Source organism: Gallinula chloropus, assembly GCF_964237585.1.
Source record: "Gallinula chloropus genome assembly, chromosome: 2".
Lineage (NCBI taxonomy): Eukaryota > Metazoa > Chordata > Aves > Gruiformes > Rallidae > Gallinula > Gallinula chloropus.
Window position 1 is genome coordinate 18397588 of NC_140086.1, and position 15160 is coordinate 18412747.

The window sequence follows — 15160 nt, forward strand, 5'->3', positions numbered from 1 at the left end:
TGCGAAAATTAATCCTAGCTGTATGTGCCTGCTTGTCTATGGTGGCAGAGAAATGATTCTGCAGTGAGAGAAATTTTGTCTTTTGATTATACCTGTTTAATTAGATTTTTATGCAGTTAGTTTGATTTTAGGAAACATCCATATTTAAGGAAAGGAGCAAATGAAGGTATAGTTGTGGTTGTGTTCTTCAGTACAAATAGATTTCTTTCATAAATGTTCATGCCAGTTTTCTGTACTTTATAGTGAAGATCATGCTTGATAGACATAAAAATAGAGAGGGTAAAGTAGAGGAAATGTTACTATTTATCATATAGTTTATTGGATGTTGGACTTCATAAGTACTAAATATTGAAAAATTTATTGAACCATGTTTGATGTCTGTATAGTTCCTGATGATGTATTTGCCCAAAATTATATATGGAAAGGATCTTACAATTACAAAAGCAAGAAACAGCCCATGACTTTGACAGTCACCAGTTTCAATGCAACTTCAGGAAGAGTAAATGCAACACTTACAAACAGCAATATGGAATTGCTACTATCAGGTATGGGATAAGAAAAACTCATTTCCATGTAATTTTTCTGCTTTATATACACTGGTGCCCTGTAACTTTATGCACAGCGCTTAAACCTTTAACATATTCTGAGAACTTTCCTAGCTGATCAAAGAAATTTTAATTCTAGTTCAGCTACTTTTAAAAGTTTGGGATTTTTCAACTTTTTCTTTCCATCTATCCTCTTTTAAATTTTCCCAGGTTTTATTATATTTGGAGTTAATATTCAGTGAGGAGTGAAAGAATCATCCTAATTCTCATGCTTCTTCCTTAAATATTATAAACTTACATTACTATTCCTGATATGATCTTAATTCTTAATCATACAATTTCCCTGCAGTAGTAAACAGTATGATGAGATTGATGTTTGTTGACCTGGCAAGGCAGAGATACCTAATGAACATGGAGAACAAGGAGAGGTGACATTTCTTAGACTAACTGATATATCTGAAAAAAAAAGTAGTTTTTTTGCTGTGGTTTCAGAAGCAGCCCTTGGTTGCATTCTTGGTTTATGATATTCCACAGTCCCTGCCACACAGCACTGTTGTGCCATAGTACAATATGCACGGTTCCCTAGTTATGAACCACTAACATTAGCTATAAATACAGCTTGACTGGCAAACAAACAAACAAAAAAATAATGTTAGGTTTATAGTTTCTGTTTGGTTTTCATACTTTTAGTCCCTCTATACATACATCTCAGCCTTATAGACAACAGGCCTGTCACAACACAGGAATGGCAGGCTATAGCACCAGGGTGTGAATAAGCATAAAAGAAACACTTGAAATCATTACTCTCACTCAAAACTTAGTTTCTTGAAACTTAACACTGTCTACAATAGTCCTTGCAAAATGCAAGGACTGAAGAAGCCTAAAAATGACAGTTGTGTATAGGCTGGGTTTAATCTTTTTAAGGAATCCTTTCTCTGAGTATTTTAACATCATTCTTTATCCATGCATCTTAGTGAGGACATAAGTGACAGAACATTAAACTTTTGGAAAACAAGAAAGAGAAAAGTGCAGGCTATACATTTGAGAGGGGTGATTTACAGGAAGAATGCATTGGGCCAAAGAATCCATGTCTCTGTTGAGCTCTTAGTTTCTAGTATCTAGTAGAGTGGTGACTTTTTGTCACTAGGTTTGTCTGTTGAAAGCATTTTTTAGGTGTCCTTTAAAGAATAACACTTTAAAGAGGCCATAGATGGACTATTTCATACAATATTTTCTAGCTAGTAATGTTTGTCTTGACAATCTGAAAATATTCTATTGTATGATGTCTGTTTAGTTTCAGACATGTAGTTTCTATGATGGTATTAGGTGCAGTGGTTATAGTACTCAGTATGTTTAAGATCAGTAAAAATAAAAGCTATGTTTAATCATCCAAAATAAACTTCTTCTCCAAATAAAAAGGTTCTCTCAAGTGGACACAAAAGTAACTACAAATGTCCATTTTCATTCTACATACAGACATTGCACACGACATGAGGTAATGACTATAATTTTCTTTCCCTATTTTATAGAATCATAGAATATCCTGAGTTGGAAGGGGACCCATAAGGATCATCAAGCCAAACTCCTCTATTTTGCAGATAGAAAACTGAAATTCTGTATATTAAAAGAATATCTTAGGGCAATGGAAACAAAGATGGAAGAAAAATGACTTTTAGATGCCAGGAAGATGATTTCTCGTAAACTTAACTTGTAGGTTTCTTATAGAATGAAAAGTAGTTCTCCCCCCGAACCCTGCCCCATGCAGCACTTACTGCTTTGCATTCTATCATTTGCCGCATCTTTTTTACTTCTTTTTATTTTGACACCTGCGCTTGCTGTAACTGTACTATACATGTCTGTCGCAAGTTAGAAATGGGCACTGGAACAGGCTACCCGGGGAAGTGGTGGAGTCTCCATCCCTGGAGGTATTGAAAATACAGTTAGATGTTGTGCGTAGTTTTAGTGGTGGTTGGCAGGTCAGGGTGATTGTTGGACTTAATGATCTATAGGTTCCCTTCCAACCAAGACAATTCTATGATTCTGTGATATTCTGTTCTTTAGATCAGGTCACCCTGAGTGAAAATAGTAATGCTGTTATAGGTGTTAATAGAAGAGAAAGGTGCAGCTTTTAATTCTTTATTTGGCTCAGATTAAACACACTCTTGTACACTTGGAAAATTTCCCAGCTCTGAAGAAGGATTTCAGCCTTTCATCAAGATACGCTTACTAATCCACCATTGTAAATTAGCAGAGAACAGTGGTGCCTCGGTGCATGGAATATTTTTTCTCTATGCTCTTGTTTCAGTGTACATACATGATGTTCATGCCTGTGTGCACACAGCACAGCCCTTGGACTCCTGAGGTATTTCCTAATACATTAGATGGTATTGATTTTTTCCCCAAGTTCCAAATAATTTCTAGACACACACTATCCAAGCTTTTTGAAGTGACACTGTGTGATAATGTTAATGAAGTCCTGAAGACAAGGGAATAAACCAAGGTACATTCATTTGCGCTCAGTGCAATGTTAACACAAAAGGAAGTCTGCTTTTTAGCTGAGAGATGATTAATACATCCTGTAGGACCATCACCTATCCTTAATGTGGAGATAGGTGATTGTGAATTTAGGCCTGTAATTGCAAAACATGAACTAGGAATTTCATTGCCCTGTTGCTTACTGCAGCTTCTGAAAAGAGCTAGGAAGTCTGCATCTTAATCTGAATTGAACTTCTGAGATGCCTATCTCTTCGTAATCTGTAGTGAGAGCCTGGAGTGAATAAAATAAAAGGAATAAGTTAAACATCTTTTCTTAGTTGCCATATATTTGGGCATATATCTCTTCCCATTTTAAAAGCTTTTGTTTTTCTCAGATTAGAAGCCAGCAAGACAGATATGACCATGCTTTTTCTTCTTTGGAATTCATTTTAATACAGTATCACCCACCATTTTCTTCTGACCATGTACACTATTAGTCTGAAAACTTTCTGTCTCCCAGATCATGTCTTTGCAGAACTCAGTCCAATATCAAGCTAATTCCATTGTGCCAGCATTTCTTTCTTCTCTACCTTAAGATGCAAATTCCACTAAGTACTTCAGTATTTCTTTCCTTCCACTAGTGTGTTAGCTAATGTTTTTTGAACAATCTTAATTATATATTTTTTCACTGGAGAATGTGGTGGGTTGACCTTGGCTGGAGGCCCACTCTATCCCTCCCCTCCTCAGCAGGACAGGGGAGAGAAAATATAACAGAAGGCTCATGAGTCAAGATAAGGACAGGGAGAGATTCCTTACCAATTACCATCACAGGCAAAACAGACTCAAGTTGTGACAATGGGGTCATATGACAATGAGAAATAAAAGGAAATCTTAAAATACTTTTCCCCCTACACTTTCTTGCCAGGGTCAACTTCACTCCTTATTTCTCTTCCTACTTTCTCCCAAGTGGTGCATGGGGATCACGGAATTGTACGGGTTGGAAGGGACCATCGAGTCCCAACTCCAATGGGACGGAGAATGGGGATTGTGGTCAGTTCACCACATGTTTTTTCTGCTGCTCCTTCCTCCTCACTTTCTTCCCCTGCTCCATTGTGGGGTCCTACTCACAGGAGACAGTCCTACTCACAGGAGACAGTCCTCCACGTACTTCTGCAATATGGGACCTTCCCATGGGCTGCAGTTCTTCATGAACTGCCCCAGAATGTGTCCTTTCTATGTGTTCTTTCCATGGGTGCAGTTAGTCAGGAATGGGCTGGTCCAGCATGGGTCCTTCACAGAGCCACAGGACTTTCCAGGGCTCCAGTGCAGGCTTTCCACAGTGTCACAGAGTCCTTCAGCTATCCACCCACTGTGATGTGGTGTCCTCCACGGGCTGCAGGTGGATATCTGCTACACCATCATCATCCATGGGCTGCAGGATGCTAGCCTGCCTAACCACAGTCTTTTCTAGGGTTTGTAGAAGAATCTGAGTTCTGGTGTGCGAGAAGAGATCTAGTTTATTTCATTTCGTGTGTAGCTGACACATATTAACTAAATATAAACTGAAGTCATCCACATCTGTTAGTCAGTAAAATTAAAAAAAAAAAAAACAACCAAAAACCAAACAAAAATTCGCAAACCCCAGACAAACAAACAAAAAGACGAACCAACAAAAAAAACCCAAGATCCAACAACTGGAGGGATGAAAGCCAGTGTTTAAGTCTAATTCATTTACATATCTGCTCTGTGAAATATTCAGTGAATAAGTCAATGAATTTTAATTTCAGTTTGGTAGAATTTTCTAGAGGTGGAAGTGTAATTGTTGCATTTTTAGGTTTTTTTTTCCTGGTTTTGTTTTGTTTCTGTTTAAAGTTTTCTCAATCACCAGTTTTTCTTCATTTAAAATGCAATATAACATTGCATGATTCTACAAATACATTTCCTATGGAATTAACAGTAATATCTGTACTCTGCCATAAAGGAAATTATCAGACAAGAGAGGTCTGCTGTGTAAAATCTAAAAGTTTAAACCATCAGTGTGGGGGGAAAAGTTCTACACTACTACAAAAAGGTTTTATCACTATTTACCATTGTCTTTGTACTGGAATATTAAATCACCTAACATATTGTACTATTTTATTTTCATTCTCCAAAATAAGAAATAAGGTTATTTTTGTTCTAAGCATTTTTTTTCTGCAGGAATGAAAATGAGTCAATTAATTATGTCTACTTAAGATTATATAAAAGTCTTACTGTCTGGAAGAAATTGTGTCATAATATTGACTGATGGAGAATAATTACATTTTATTGAGATATTTTTAAATTTAGAAAACTTTCAGTTATCATCAGCTTTTCAAAAAAATTTAGATGTGAATTTTCTAATTATCAGCTTCTTTACCTGATAACTAAATTACAGATTTTAAAAATGGGGGTGTGAGATTCAAATATACTCTGACTGATCCAGAACAGTATTTTCTATCTCAAATCAAATTACTGTCAATGTTTCTTCTAAGGCTGAAGCATAACTGGTAAGTAACAGCTGTGTGTATAGGGTTTCCCTTCTGTGCTATCTACAGGCTAAGCTGAAAGTTTCTATTGAAATCCTATAGCTGAAATAATTTCACGAAAGAATACATCTTCATAAACTAAAATGTTGTAACAGTGCTACCTATTCTTCCTTCTTTCCCTTTTTATGGCAAGAGATTATATGCTTATTTTTCAAGATGAAATTATTTCTCTACTCAACACAAAAACTTTTAAAACTATATTCTACAGGAGTGTATAAAAGCCAGGAAGCTCGGCTAATGCTCCACATATATCTCATTAAAGCACCCTCCCATACATCTGTGAGCAAGTTGAAAGAGGAAAAATGGGCTATGGATGGTTTTGTGAGTATATTTCTACTATGAAAAGAGACAAAGCTTTTTGTGTTTCAATTATTGTTGTGGCGTACACACAAAAAATTCTTGTGGAATATTGTTAGCAATACTGACTAATTAAATGTTATTTCAATTTATTGTAGTATATAGGAGATGAGTCTGAGGGAAAATATGGAAATAGTTATACTGTGTAGACACAATTATAATGCATGTTAACACAGAAGCCTTTCTCTTTGAACTTTATTCTAATATTTTTGAGACATTTTAACTTCATGGTAACATACTATCAATTTATAGTAATAATAATATATAATACTGATATGATAACATTTTTAGTAATTAGGCTAGTGGTCATATTGTACTTTTTGATGATATTTTTAGGAAAAAAATATGCAAAAGCTGACCTTTTATGTGTATTGGGAAAACAAAATACGTTGCTACAATGGACATTAAGCCCATTGGAGGGTCTGGGGCTGAGTTAATTCTTTAGAAGGGAGAAGAAAAGAGCATATAACTGAGAGAACAAGAGGTGAAGCAGAGAGGTAAAAAGAAGCAGCAGCAGCCCATGGAAAGAATATCCCTTCTCGTAAAGACAACAAAAGCAAACTGACTAAGATAATGCTAAGGCTAGAAAAAACTGAGTGTTGGGACCTTAGACACTTTGTTTGCCAGATAAGAAAGCAGAATTTCAGGAAAGAAAGGGCCTAAAATATTTTGAATGATGGTGAATAGTTATACATCCCTACTACACAGTCTCATTTCTCAAGGATTTTGTCTATTTTCTTATGTTTTAACTGCTAGTAAAGCACTACTGTGACAACAATATAGATGCTCATGTCAAAAGAAAAGTAGATGTGTACATTGACATGTACATAGAAATTCCTGTTTTTGTAACTTATGGCACTGCTCCGATAATTTTAAAATCCATGCAAAATGAAAACAAAATCCCTAAATCATTGAAACAACAGATAAACTAGTGAAAGGGCTTAACATCACTTCTTTGTGGCGTCATGAGCGTGCTCCTAAGGTGAAAAAAACATATGTTAAAATCAAGAAATATACTTTCAGACTTCTAAATGCACAAACATACAAAATACAGTCCCTACAATCCATATGCTATTTACATACAATTCTTATTTCACTATTTTATTTATTTCTTTGTTTGTTTATTTTTTATTTATTTGTCTTGGAATAGCTCAAACTGACTGCAAAGTAACCCTTTTTTTCTGTGAAATCATAGCTTCAGGTCATCGCTGAAGTCTTTCTGTTGCCTTAAGAAAGGAAACTTAATGGAAAATCTTGAAGGATCCTGCCTCAGGAACACAATTTAAATCTAATAAATATCCATTTGAATACAATGTGTTAGCTTAGAATGCACTTACCCTAATAAGAGAGATATTCATAAGATTACAACCCTTTCCTTCTCCCCACATCTTTTAGCTTATTTTGCTCTTTTACCAAAGCTTCATTCTATATTCTTCTGGTTTACAGATATATAAATAATTATTGGGAATAACACTGAAAAAGAACAAAGGAACTAACTGTAAATTGAATGCAAATTTGGTTTTATTTTATTTCAAAGTAAATATTACAGTCTCATTGCTTGCATCCTTAGGATTATCAACAATATAACTTCAGTATTTCACTCCTAAAACAAATCAGATCATTACAAAGTACATAAGATGCTTAGAAATAATTACATCTTGAATTTTCAGAAGGGCTAAGTTTTGTTGGTTTTAAAAAACAATACAGTTAAAGGTAGTGTGAGGTGTACATTTGACCATAAACCACCATGTCTAAGTTATGCCTTTAAAAGTTCTGTCTTTTCTTTTGAACATTATAGATTTCCTAGCAAAAACCAGGGTGTTTTTAATGGGGAATAAACATTTACCAGTCAAACATATTAAGATACCTCTCTTCCAAATACATAACTTATAACAACAAATTTTTCCATATTTAATTCAGAGTACTTTTTGTTCATAGGTTTCTGCTGAACCTGATGGAGCAACATACGTTTTTCAAGGATTCATCCAGGGTAAAGATTATGGACAATTTGGACTTCAAAGATTAGGTATTCAGGAAATTCTATATTTTTTGCCAGTTCATTGTCCCATATTCTCTTTTATTATGTCCAGTAGTGTAAGGGTGTCTGCAGGATGTTAACAGTATTGACATTTTATAAAATATTGACGCATTCATATCTTTAAAATCTCATTTAAGTAGTATTTGTAAAGTGTATTTTGTTGTAGTTTTAAGGACATAAAGATACCTTGTAATATACTGCTTAGTATAGCTACACATTTGTAATGTTTTGAGCAATGTTTTTTCTATGAATATGTGTAAAATGCATTTTGTTACACATCTTAAAACTATTTAGAAAGTCCATGTTATAGAATGTTTTGCTAAGCTGGTATCTGGCTCATGGTGCTGAAAAACACTTAACCTGAATATCTGCTAGAAGAGTGAAACTGCTAAATATTTATAAGCAAATTTTTATGTTACTGATAAGAACAAAATATTTCTCATTAAGCACTTACTTCCCAAAAATTGACTTCTTGGATCTCTATACTCAGTTCTACACCAAACTAATAGTCTTTGTTTATCCTTTCATGGAGAAGACAGCTCTGATGGCAGAGCTCTGGTAACAACATTCTGCTTTATATGAAAAAGAATTTTCTTTAGTTTTCTGATACTGTCTTAAGAAGTGTGATATTTCTCCTTCAACAAGAATTTGAATTTAGTTAATACTGATTTTTTGAGTGATAAAATGCTATTGAGAGGAATTACTTTTCACTAATGTAATGGCTCCTTAGATCCATCTTCAGATAAAATTCCTATGTGGATGCAAGAGTAGGGTCTTTCAGCTGCAAAATATTGTTCACCTTTTCAGTAAAAACAGGATAATCTTTTAGATCTTGAATGTGGTAAAGGATCTATTTATGAATGTATGAGGTAAAAGAGATTTTTTTTCTTTTCTATTCATAGTTCTAAGTCACAGTAAGATGCACTACTTGAGATCTTGATTTTGATTTTATTTGAATATGCAATAAATCTTAAAACATTTTTTATAAATTATTTTTAAATATTTTAAATTACTCTAAATAGGGTTATTTGCATTTATTAACTTCTTTAAAATAATTGAATGTCATCTAACAAAAATTAAAAAGGAAAATTGCCTTGGCAAAGTGTTTTCACAGAATCCCAGAATGGTAGGTTTTGGAAGGGACCTCTAGAGATCATTGTGTCCATCCACCCTGTTAAAGCAAGATCTCCTAGAGCATGTTGCACAGGATTCTATCCAGGTGTGCTTTGAATATATATCCAGAGAAGAGACTCCACAACCTCTCTGGGAAAACTGTTACAGTTTTCTGTGACCCTTGAAGTGAAGAAGCTTTTCCTCCTATTCAGGTGGAACTTCCTATGTTCCAGATTGTGCCCCTTGCCCCTTTTCCTGTCAATGAGCACCATTGAGAAGAGCTTGGTTTCATCATCTTGTGCCTTTTAGATATTTTTAAGTGTTGATGAGGTCCCACCTCAACCCATTTCCTCTTCTCCAGGCTAAACAGTCAAGTCTTTCAACCTTTCCTCATATGAGAAAGGGCTACAAGATGATTAGGTGCTCCAGTCCCCTAACCATCTTGTAGCCCTCCACTGGACTCTCTCCAGTATTTTCCTATCTTTCTTGAACTGGGGAGCCCAGAACTAGACACAGTACTCCAGAGCAGAGTGATAAACACTCTCAATAAGATAACCTCCCTTGACCTGATGGCCACACTCTTCTTAATGCACCCCTGTATTAATGGCCTTCCTCACAACACTGGCACATTCTTGGCTCATGGTTAACTTGCTGTGCACCAGGACTCCCATGTACTTATTTACAGAGATGCTTCTGATTGTGTCAACCCATAATCTATATTGGTCTGTTTTCATAGAATTATGTAATCCTAGAATAGTTTGTGTTAAAAGGGATCTCAAAGATCATCTAAATCCAACCCCCCTACCATGGGAAGGGACATGATCCCAATACTACCAGGGAGGGGGCATCCACAGTTTCTATAGGCAACCTGTTCCAGTACCTCACCAACCTGGCAGTGAAGATTTTCTTCTTAATACCTAATCTAAATATAACCTCTTATATTTTACACGTTATACCTTGTCTTATCACTACATGCTCCTGTTATAGATTGCCACCAAATAAGTCAGGCATGATTTGCCCTTAATGAAGCAATGTTGGCTGTCACCAATCTCCTTGTTTGATAGATTCTTATGAAAACTGTTTTCATAAGTGGAGTTTTGCGTGGTTTTGATTGTGACACTCATTTCTGTAATATATTGAAAGCACTTTTCATTGGTTTATGTCTTCTAGAAATAGAATGATTCTCTCAGGTTTAAATTCTGTACAAGAATTAATTGTATATAATATAACAATTAAAACAGTTATGGAGAGACAATCATTGAACACATTTTGTTTAGTGTGTTTACCACTTCAGTATTTCATTCAGAGAAACACAAAAATAATTTCTCTGGAACAAAGTATTTTTAGTGTTGTTATACAATTTTCTTCACAGCATTTAACTTATTTTTCTGAACATTTAATCTATGTTTCTGTATTTTTGTATATTGACTATCTGTGCCTTCTTGTTTGTTTGGTTTTTGTTGTTTTGTTGTTTGGCTTTTTTTTAAATTCCTATATATTGCCTTGTAAGATCAAGAAAGTCAGAAAAAATTATGATATATGGAATTATTAAAAGGCCCAATTCAAAGCTTAAAAATTAACTTTGAAGCTGCCCTGGCATTACTTTTCTTACATTAAGAAGGTATATATCTTGTCTCTTTGGATAATCTAGATAATGTGTTCCTCAGCCATGCAGCAGATAATACTGCTATTTTTTTATCAATATGTGGCTTTAGCTCTTCGTAAATGTTCCTACCCATTTCGGTCTATGCATCAATAGTAGCACCTAATGAAATCAATATGGTAAATTTTCAGTTTGCCTCATCATATGCTTTATTCTTCCCTTGAAATCATGTTTGCCTTTTATCCACACGGTATTTATTAATTTCTGAAGTATACAAATATATTCTGTGACACAATCAAAAGTTTTATTATAAATTTGACTTTTTAAAACACAGTATATTAATGTGCATTAATAATATCCAAAAGTTAGATACCATACATGCTTACTATACCAGAGTATATTTATTGTTCTCCTAACATTTTTAATAAAGTACGGTATACAACACTACATTTACTTTCCAGGTGGTCTCAGCATACAGCTGTATGTATACAGATATACACATTATGATGACCCAATCACAAGGTGTTATAGAATTTATGGATTAGTATGTGCAAAGAGTAAGAGACATATATAATACATTATGTTATATTATGCTATTTATATTATGTTAATTATATTAATATCGGGATATTTTTGTTTTTTGTTTTTTTAAGGTCTTAACATGTCTGAGGGTTCAAATTCCTCTAATCAACCACATGGTACAAACAGTAGTTCAGTGGCCATTGCTATCCTTGTGCCTTTCTTTGCCCTTATATTCGCTGGTTTTGGCTTTTATCTTTATAAACAAAGGTAAGTGCATATTATGTATATATTCCTATATAACTTTATGTCTTTATTGATTTCAGTCTTTTTTAGTGAGAATGAAATTTTCTGTAAAGCCACAAAATGTTTGAAAAATACACATGTAGGCAGCTCTTCCTTGCTCTGTTAAAGTCTGGCATAATGATTGAGAGATCAGTTTATTGTACTTCTATTTCTACCTGTTTAAAATGCTATAAATTTCTCTTATTATGATATGAAAATGGATTTTATAAATGTTTGGCATATGGGGAATAATATACTGAATAGACTTTGTGTGTACTTACAGTAGATTGCCTGTTTTGTTTTGGGTTTTTTCACATGACACACTTAAGATTCATATAATGAGTAATTTATTTTAATGCCTGGTCTGTTTATTGGTGTGCAAGTATATGAAAAGTATTATGCTATTGAGAGGTTTCATTATGGAACTGTTTCTTCATCTGAAATTATTAGTTCATATGCAATTATGTTATATAGCCACCAGCCTTCTCAATTTCATTAGTCTGAGTTCAACAGTTTTGTTCATGTTATTAAGAGCAGTATTAGTTCTTTGGATTTAGTGTCAGGTAATCTTTTCATACAGCTTTAAAGCATTAGATGACTAAAGAAAATTTAATCACTTTAATGACAAGACAATTCATTGCCTACTAACTGTCAAAACAGTGATTTACCTCTGGTAGCCTGACAATAATAATTGTAATATACTCTGCAGGATAACATTAGTTTAAAACATGTGCCATCATTTTTAAGTAGTATCACTTGTTTTTTAACTGCTTCAGAATACAAAAAAGTCTTCATGTAACTGGGTTTAATACATTTGCTTTTAGCTGTATGATGTAAGCACTTGACTTTTATATAGGTGATTTATAATACAGTATGCATTTTGCATAACAACAGACAAAGTGTTTTCAAGGGATTGAACTTTGATATTCTGAGTTATTTAGTGAAAATAAAATATTTCAGTTACAAAGTCATTTTTGATAAACTTGTTGAGTCTTCAAAGGGAAAAACAAAAGCTCAGTTGGGCTGGGGAATTATTGCATATTTACAAGATATTGCTGTACTATTTAATCATTTGATCATCAAAGTGGATATACCTACCTCTTCTCAAGTTAACTATTCCTTATGTGAACACCATCACCATTTTAAATGAGTCATAAATTCCTTAAACTTTGTTGTACTACTAAGTCTTAGCACATACTGTAAAAAAAATTGAGATGTTATATTTTTAAGCTTTGTTCAGATTCTGAAACTACATCAGGTCAGTGAAGAGAACACCAGTTACAAATGCTCCTGTCTTTCTTCTACAGGACTGCACCTAAAACACAATATACAGGATGCTCTGTACATGAAAATAATAATGGACAAGCTGCTTTTGAAAACCCAATGTATGACACAAATGCAAAGTCTGTGGAAGGGAAAGCCGTTCGATTTGACCCCAACTTGAACACTGTTTGCACAATGGTATAATGTGGTAATGAAGTCTTCAAAGTCTGGAAATTGACACATAACACAGTGCACACAGTTCACTGATTAAAAAAAAAATTAAAAAAAGAAATAAAAAATTAAAGCACACTTTTCAGGATATAATGGGTCACCTTTTCCTGAGGATGATAGACAAGATTGGGTTGTGGTTATTTTATTTTGAATTTGTTTTTCATAAACTGGATTAGAATTCTTCTTCGTGTATACCACGGAGAGTTTAAAAAATTTGCTGCACTCCATGAGTGCTACTCACAGTTTATTTGCTTTTTTTAAAAAGGAGGTTATTCTTAAACATAAAACATATTTGCATATATTGGAGGAGCATCCACTATCAGTATTTCTGTGCTTTATAAAACTATATTAGAGAGACTGGGCTAAAAAAAAAAAAAAAGATATAGGTAGAAAATAAAAGCTATACTTACAGGAGACAATAGGTCACTGACTTCTTTTTAACAGTCATATGCTACATCTTTCTCATGAGTTTTTACTCTTGTTTATTTAGCCTGTTTAGTATTTTATTTTTCTTAGACATGTTAATTTTTTTAAGTCCAGGATGTAATATTTAGAAATCAGCAAGTACAATGTACTCTTCATGTCACAGAAGAAAAATTAAAATGTCATGTTCTTATTTAATGAATTTCCTTCTGTGTATCACATCTTGCTATTCATGTTCCAAGTCAAGCTCCTTTTCTCTGTTTCCATTAACAATGCACACAAACGATAAAGTTTCTAAATTTCCTTTGTCAATCATAAAACTAGACAAATTTCACAATCAGGAAACTAGTATGAATTGAGGTTTGTCATGTGGCTATATTCCTTAATGTTGAAGATCAGTCAAAAGAATGACCATCTTACTTTTTTTTTTTCAAATGTGAAAACATAATTTAGTGATATTTCCAGTTAAAAAGTGCAGTTTACAGTAACATTAATAATGAAATCCATATATCAAAAATTTAAGAGTCCATTTTTCAATCCATGCCAGTTAAACCTAGATTGTATCACATCAGTTTATTTCTTCAGCATTTTGCCAAAGTGCATGCACAAAGCATGGCAAAATCCCATTGAAGTTGATGGATTCAATGAACTTTGGATCAGAGCTGCAAGGCAAAAGGTAGTCATGATTTGGAAAAAAATAGTGTTTCATGTCTATTTTATCTATATATTCCATGATTTATGGGAAAAAATCCTTACAGCTAATGATTTTAAATTGAATATATTACCATAGTGCAATGAAAACAAAAATATTAAATATATATATAGATATATATAAAGCCATGATTTTATTAGGGACAATCCATTCATGTAGGGAAAATACAAATTCCACAGCCCTCAGATACAAGTTTTAGACATCCCAGAATCACTTCTAAGAAAATGTAACTTTTTTAGTTTTACAGCTATTTCATATCAGAGTTGTTCAGTGGCAACTCAGTAATTTATTTGGTGTAGGTCATTGTCTTCCATTCATGGCATGACTCACAAATGCTGTGTGTTCGCCAGTGTGAATTATCTGTTATTGTCCCTTTCAGACATTAATAATTCTGTGAAAATCTAAACTTTTTATTACCGTAATAGAGAGTGCCTACCAAAAATCATTGTACCCAGGATTGCTGCTTGGATTTCTATAATGTTTGATGAATTTCTTATAAACCATTTTACAACACTTTGTTTTGAATATTCATACAACTCTGTCAAACTGTATTCTACTAAAAGGATGCTGTTTTATATTTTATACCATTGGTTGTTATTTATTCTTGTTTATTCAAATGACTGCAATAACTATGATTCATTCATTAATGTTAAGGTTAATACATTTGAGATCGTTTAAAATGTTTCTTCTGCAACTGGCTACTCCTCTTATATTAATGCATACACTTTTGTAAAGAAGTATATTTTTATGAAAAAGGATTTGTAAAAGTCTGATGTAAATTTTCAGTGCCATGTAAACAAAATAAAAATGGACAATTGCTTTTTTACGGCATGTGTCTTTTTTGAAAAATAAGTTTTAAAATAATTTCTGTTGTGAAAACAAGAAAATAACCAAATTAATAACTCAAATTTGGTAATTTTATTGGTATTATTTATTTTTTCTGAAATTCACTGTGAACTTTAGGTGAAGTTAGCTGGACTTATATTACTTTCACAAGTAACAACTTAGCATAATGTATAAATTATCTAT

At 33.5% G+C, this 15160-nt stretch overlaps 1 protein-coding gene across 3 annotated transcripts in view; it reads left to right on the forward strand.

The window, feature by feature from the left end:
* CSMD3 (CUB and Sushi multiple domains 3) overlaps window positions 1–13122 on the forward strand; it is a gene marked incomplete at its 5' end in the record, with an annotated part of 624550 nt that extends 611428 nt beyond the window's left edge. For all 3 annotated transcript variants that reach the window (XM_084280272.1, XM_084280273.1, XM_084280274.1), the window contains 5 exons: window positions 387–545; window positions 5796–5908; window positions 7883–7970; window positions 11352–11487; window positions 12810–13122. In XM_084280272.1, coding sequence (XP_084136398.1) covers window positions 387–545; window positions 5796–5908; window positions 7883–7970; window positions 11352–11487; window positions 12810–12969 — 656 coding nt within the window. In that variant the 3' untranslated portion in view covers window positions 12970–13122. The remainder of the gene's footprint in view (window positions 1–386; window positions 546–5795; window positions 5909–7882; window positions 7971–11351; window positions 11488–12809) is intronic.
* Window positions 13123–15160: the final 2038 nt, after the last annotated feature.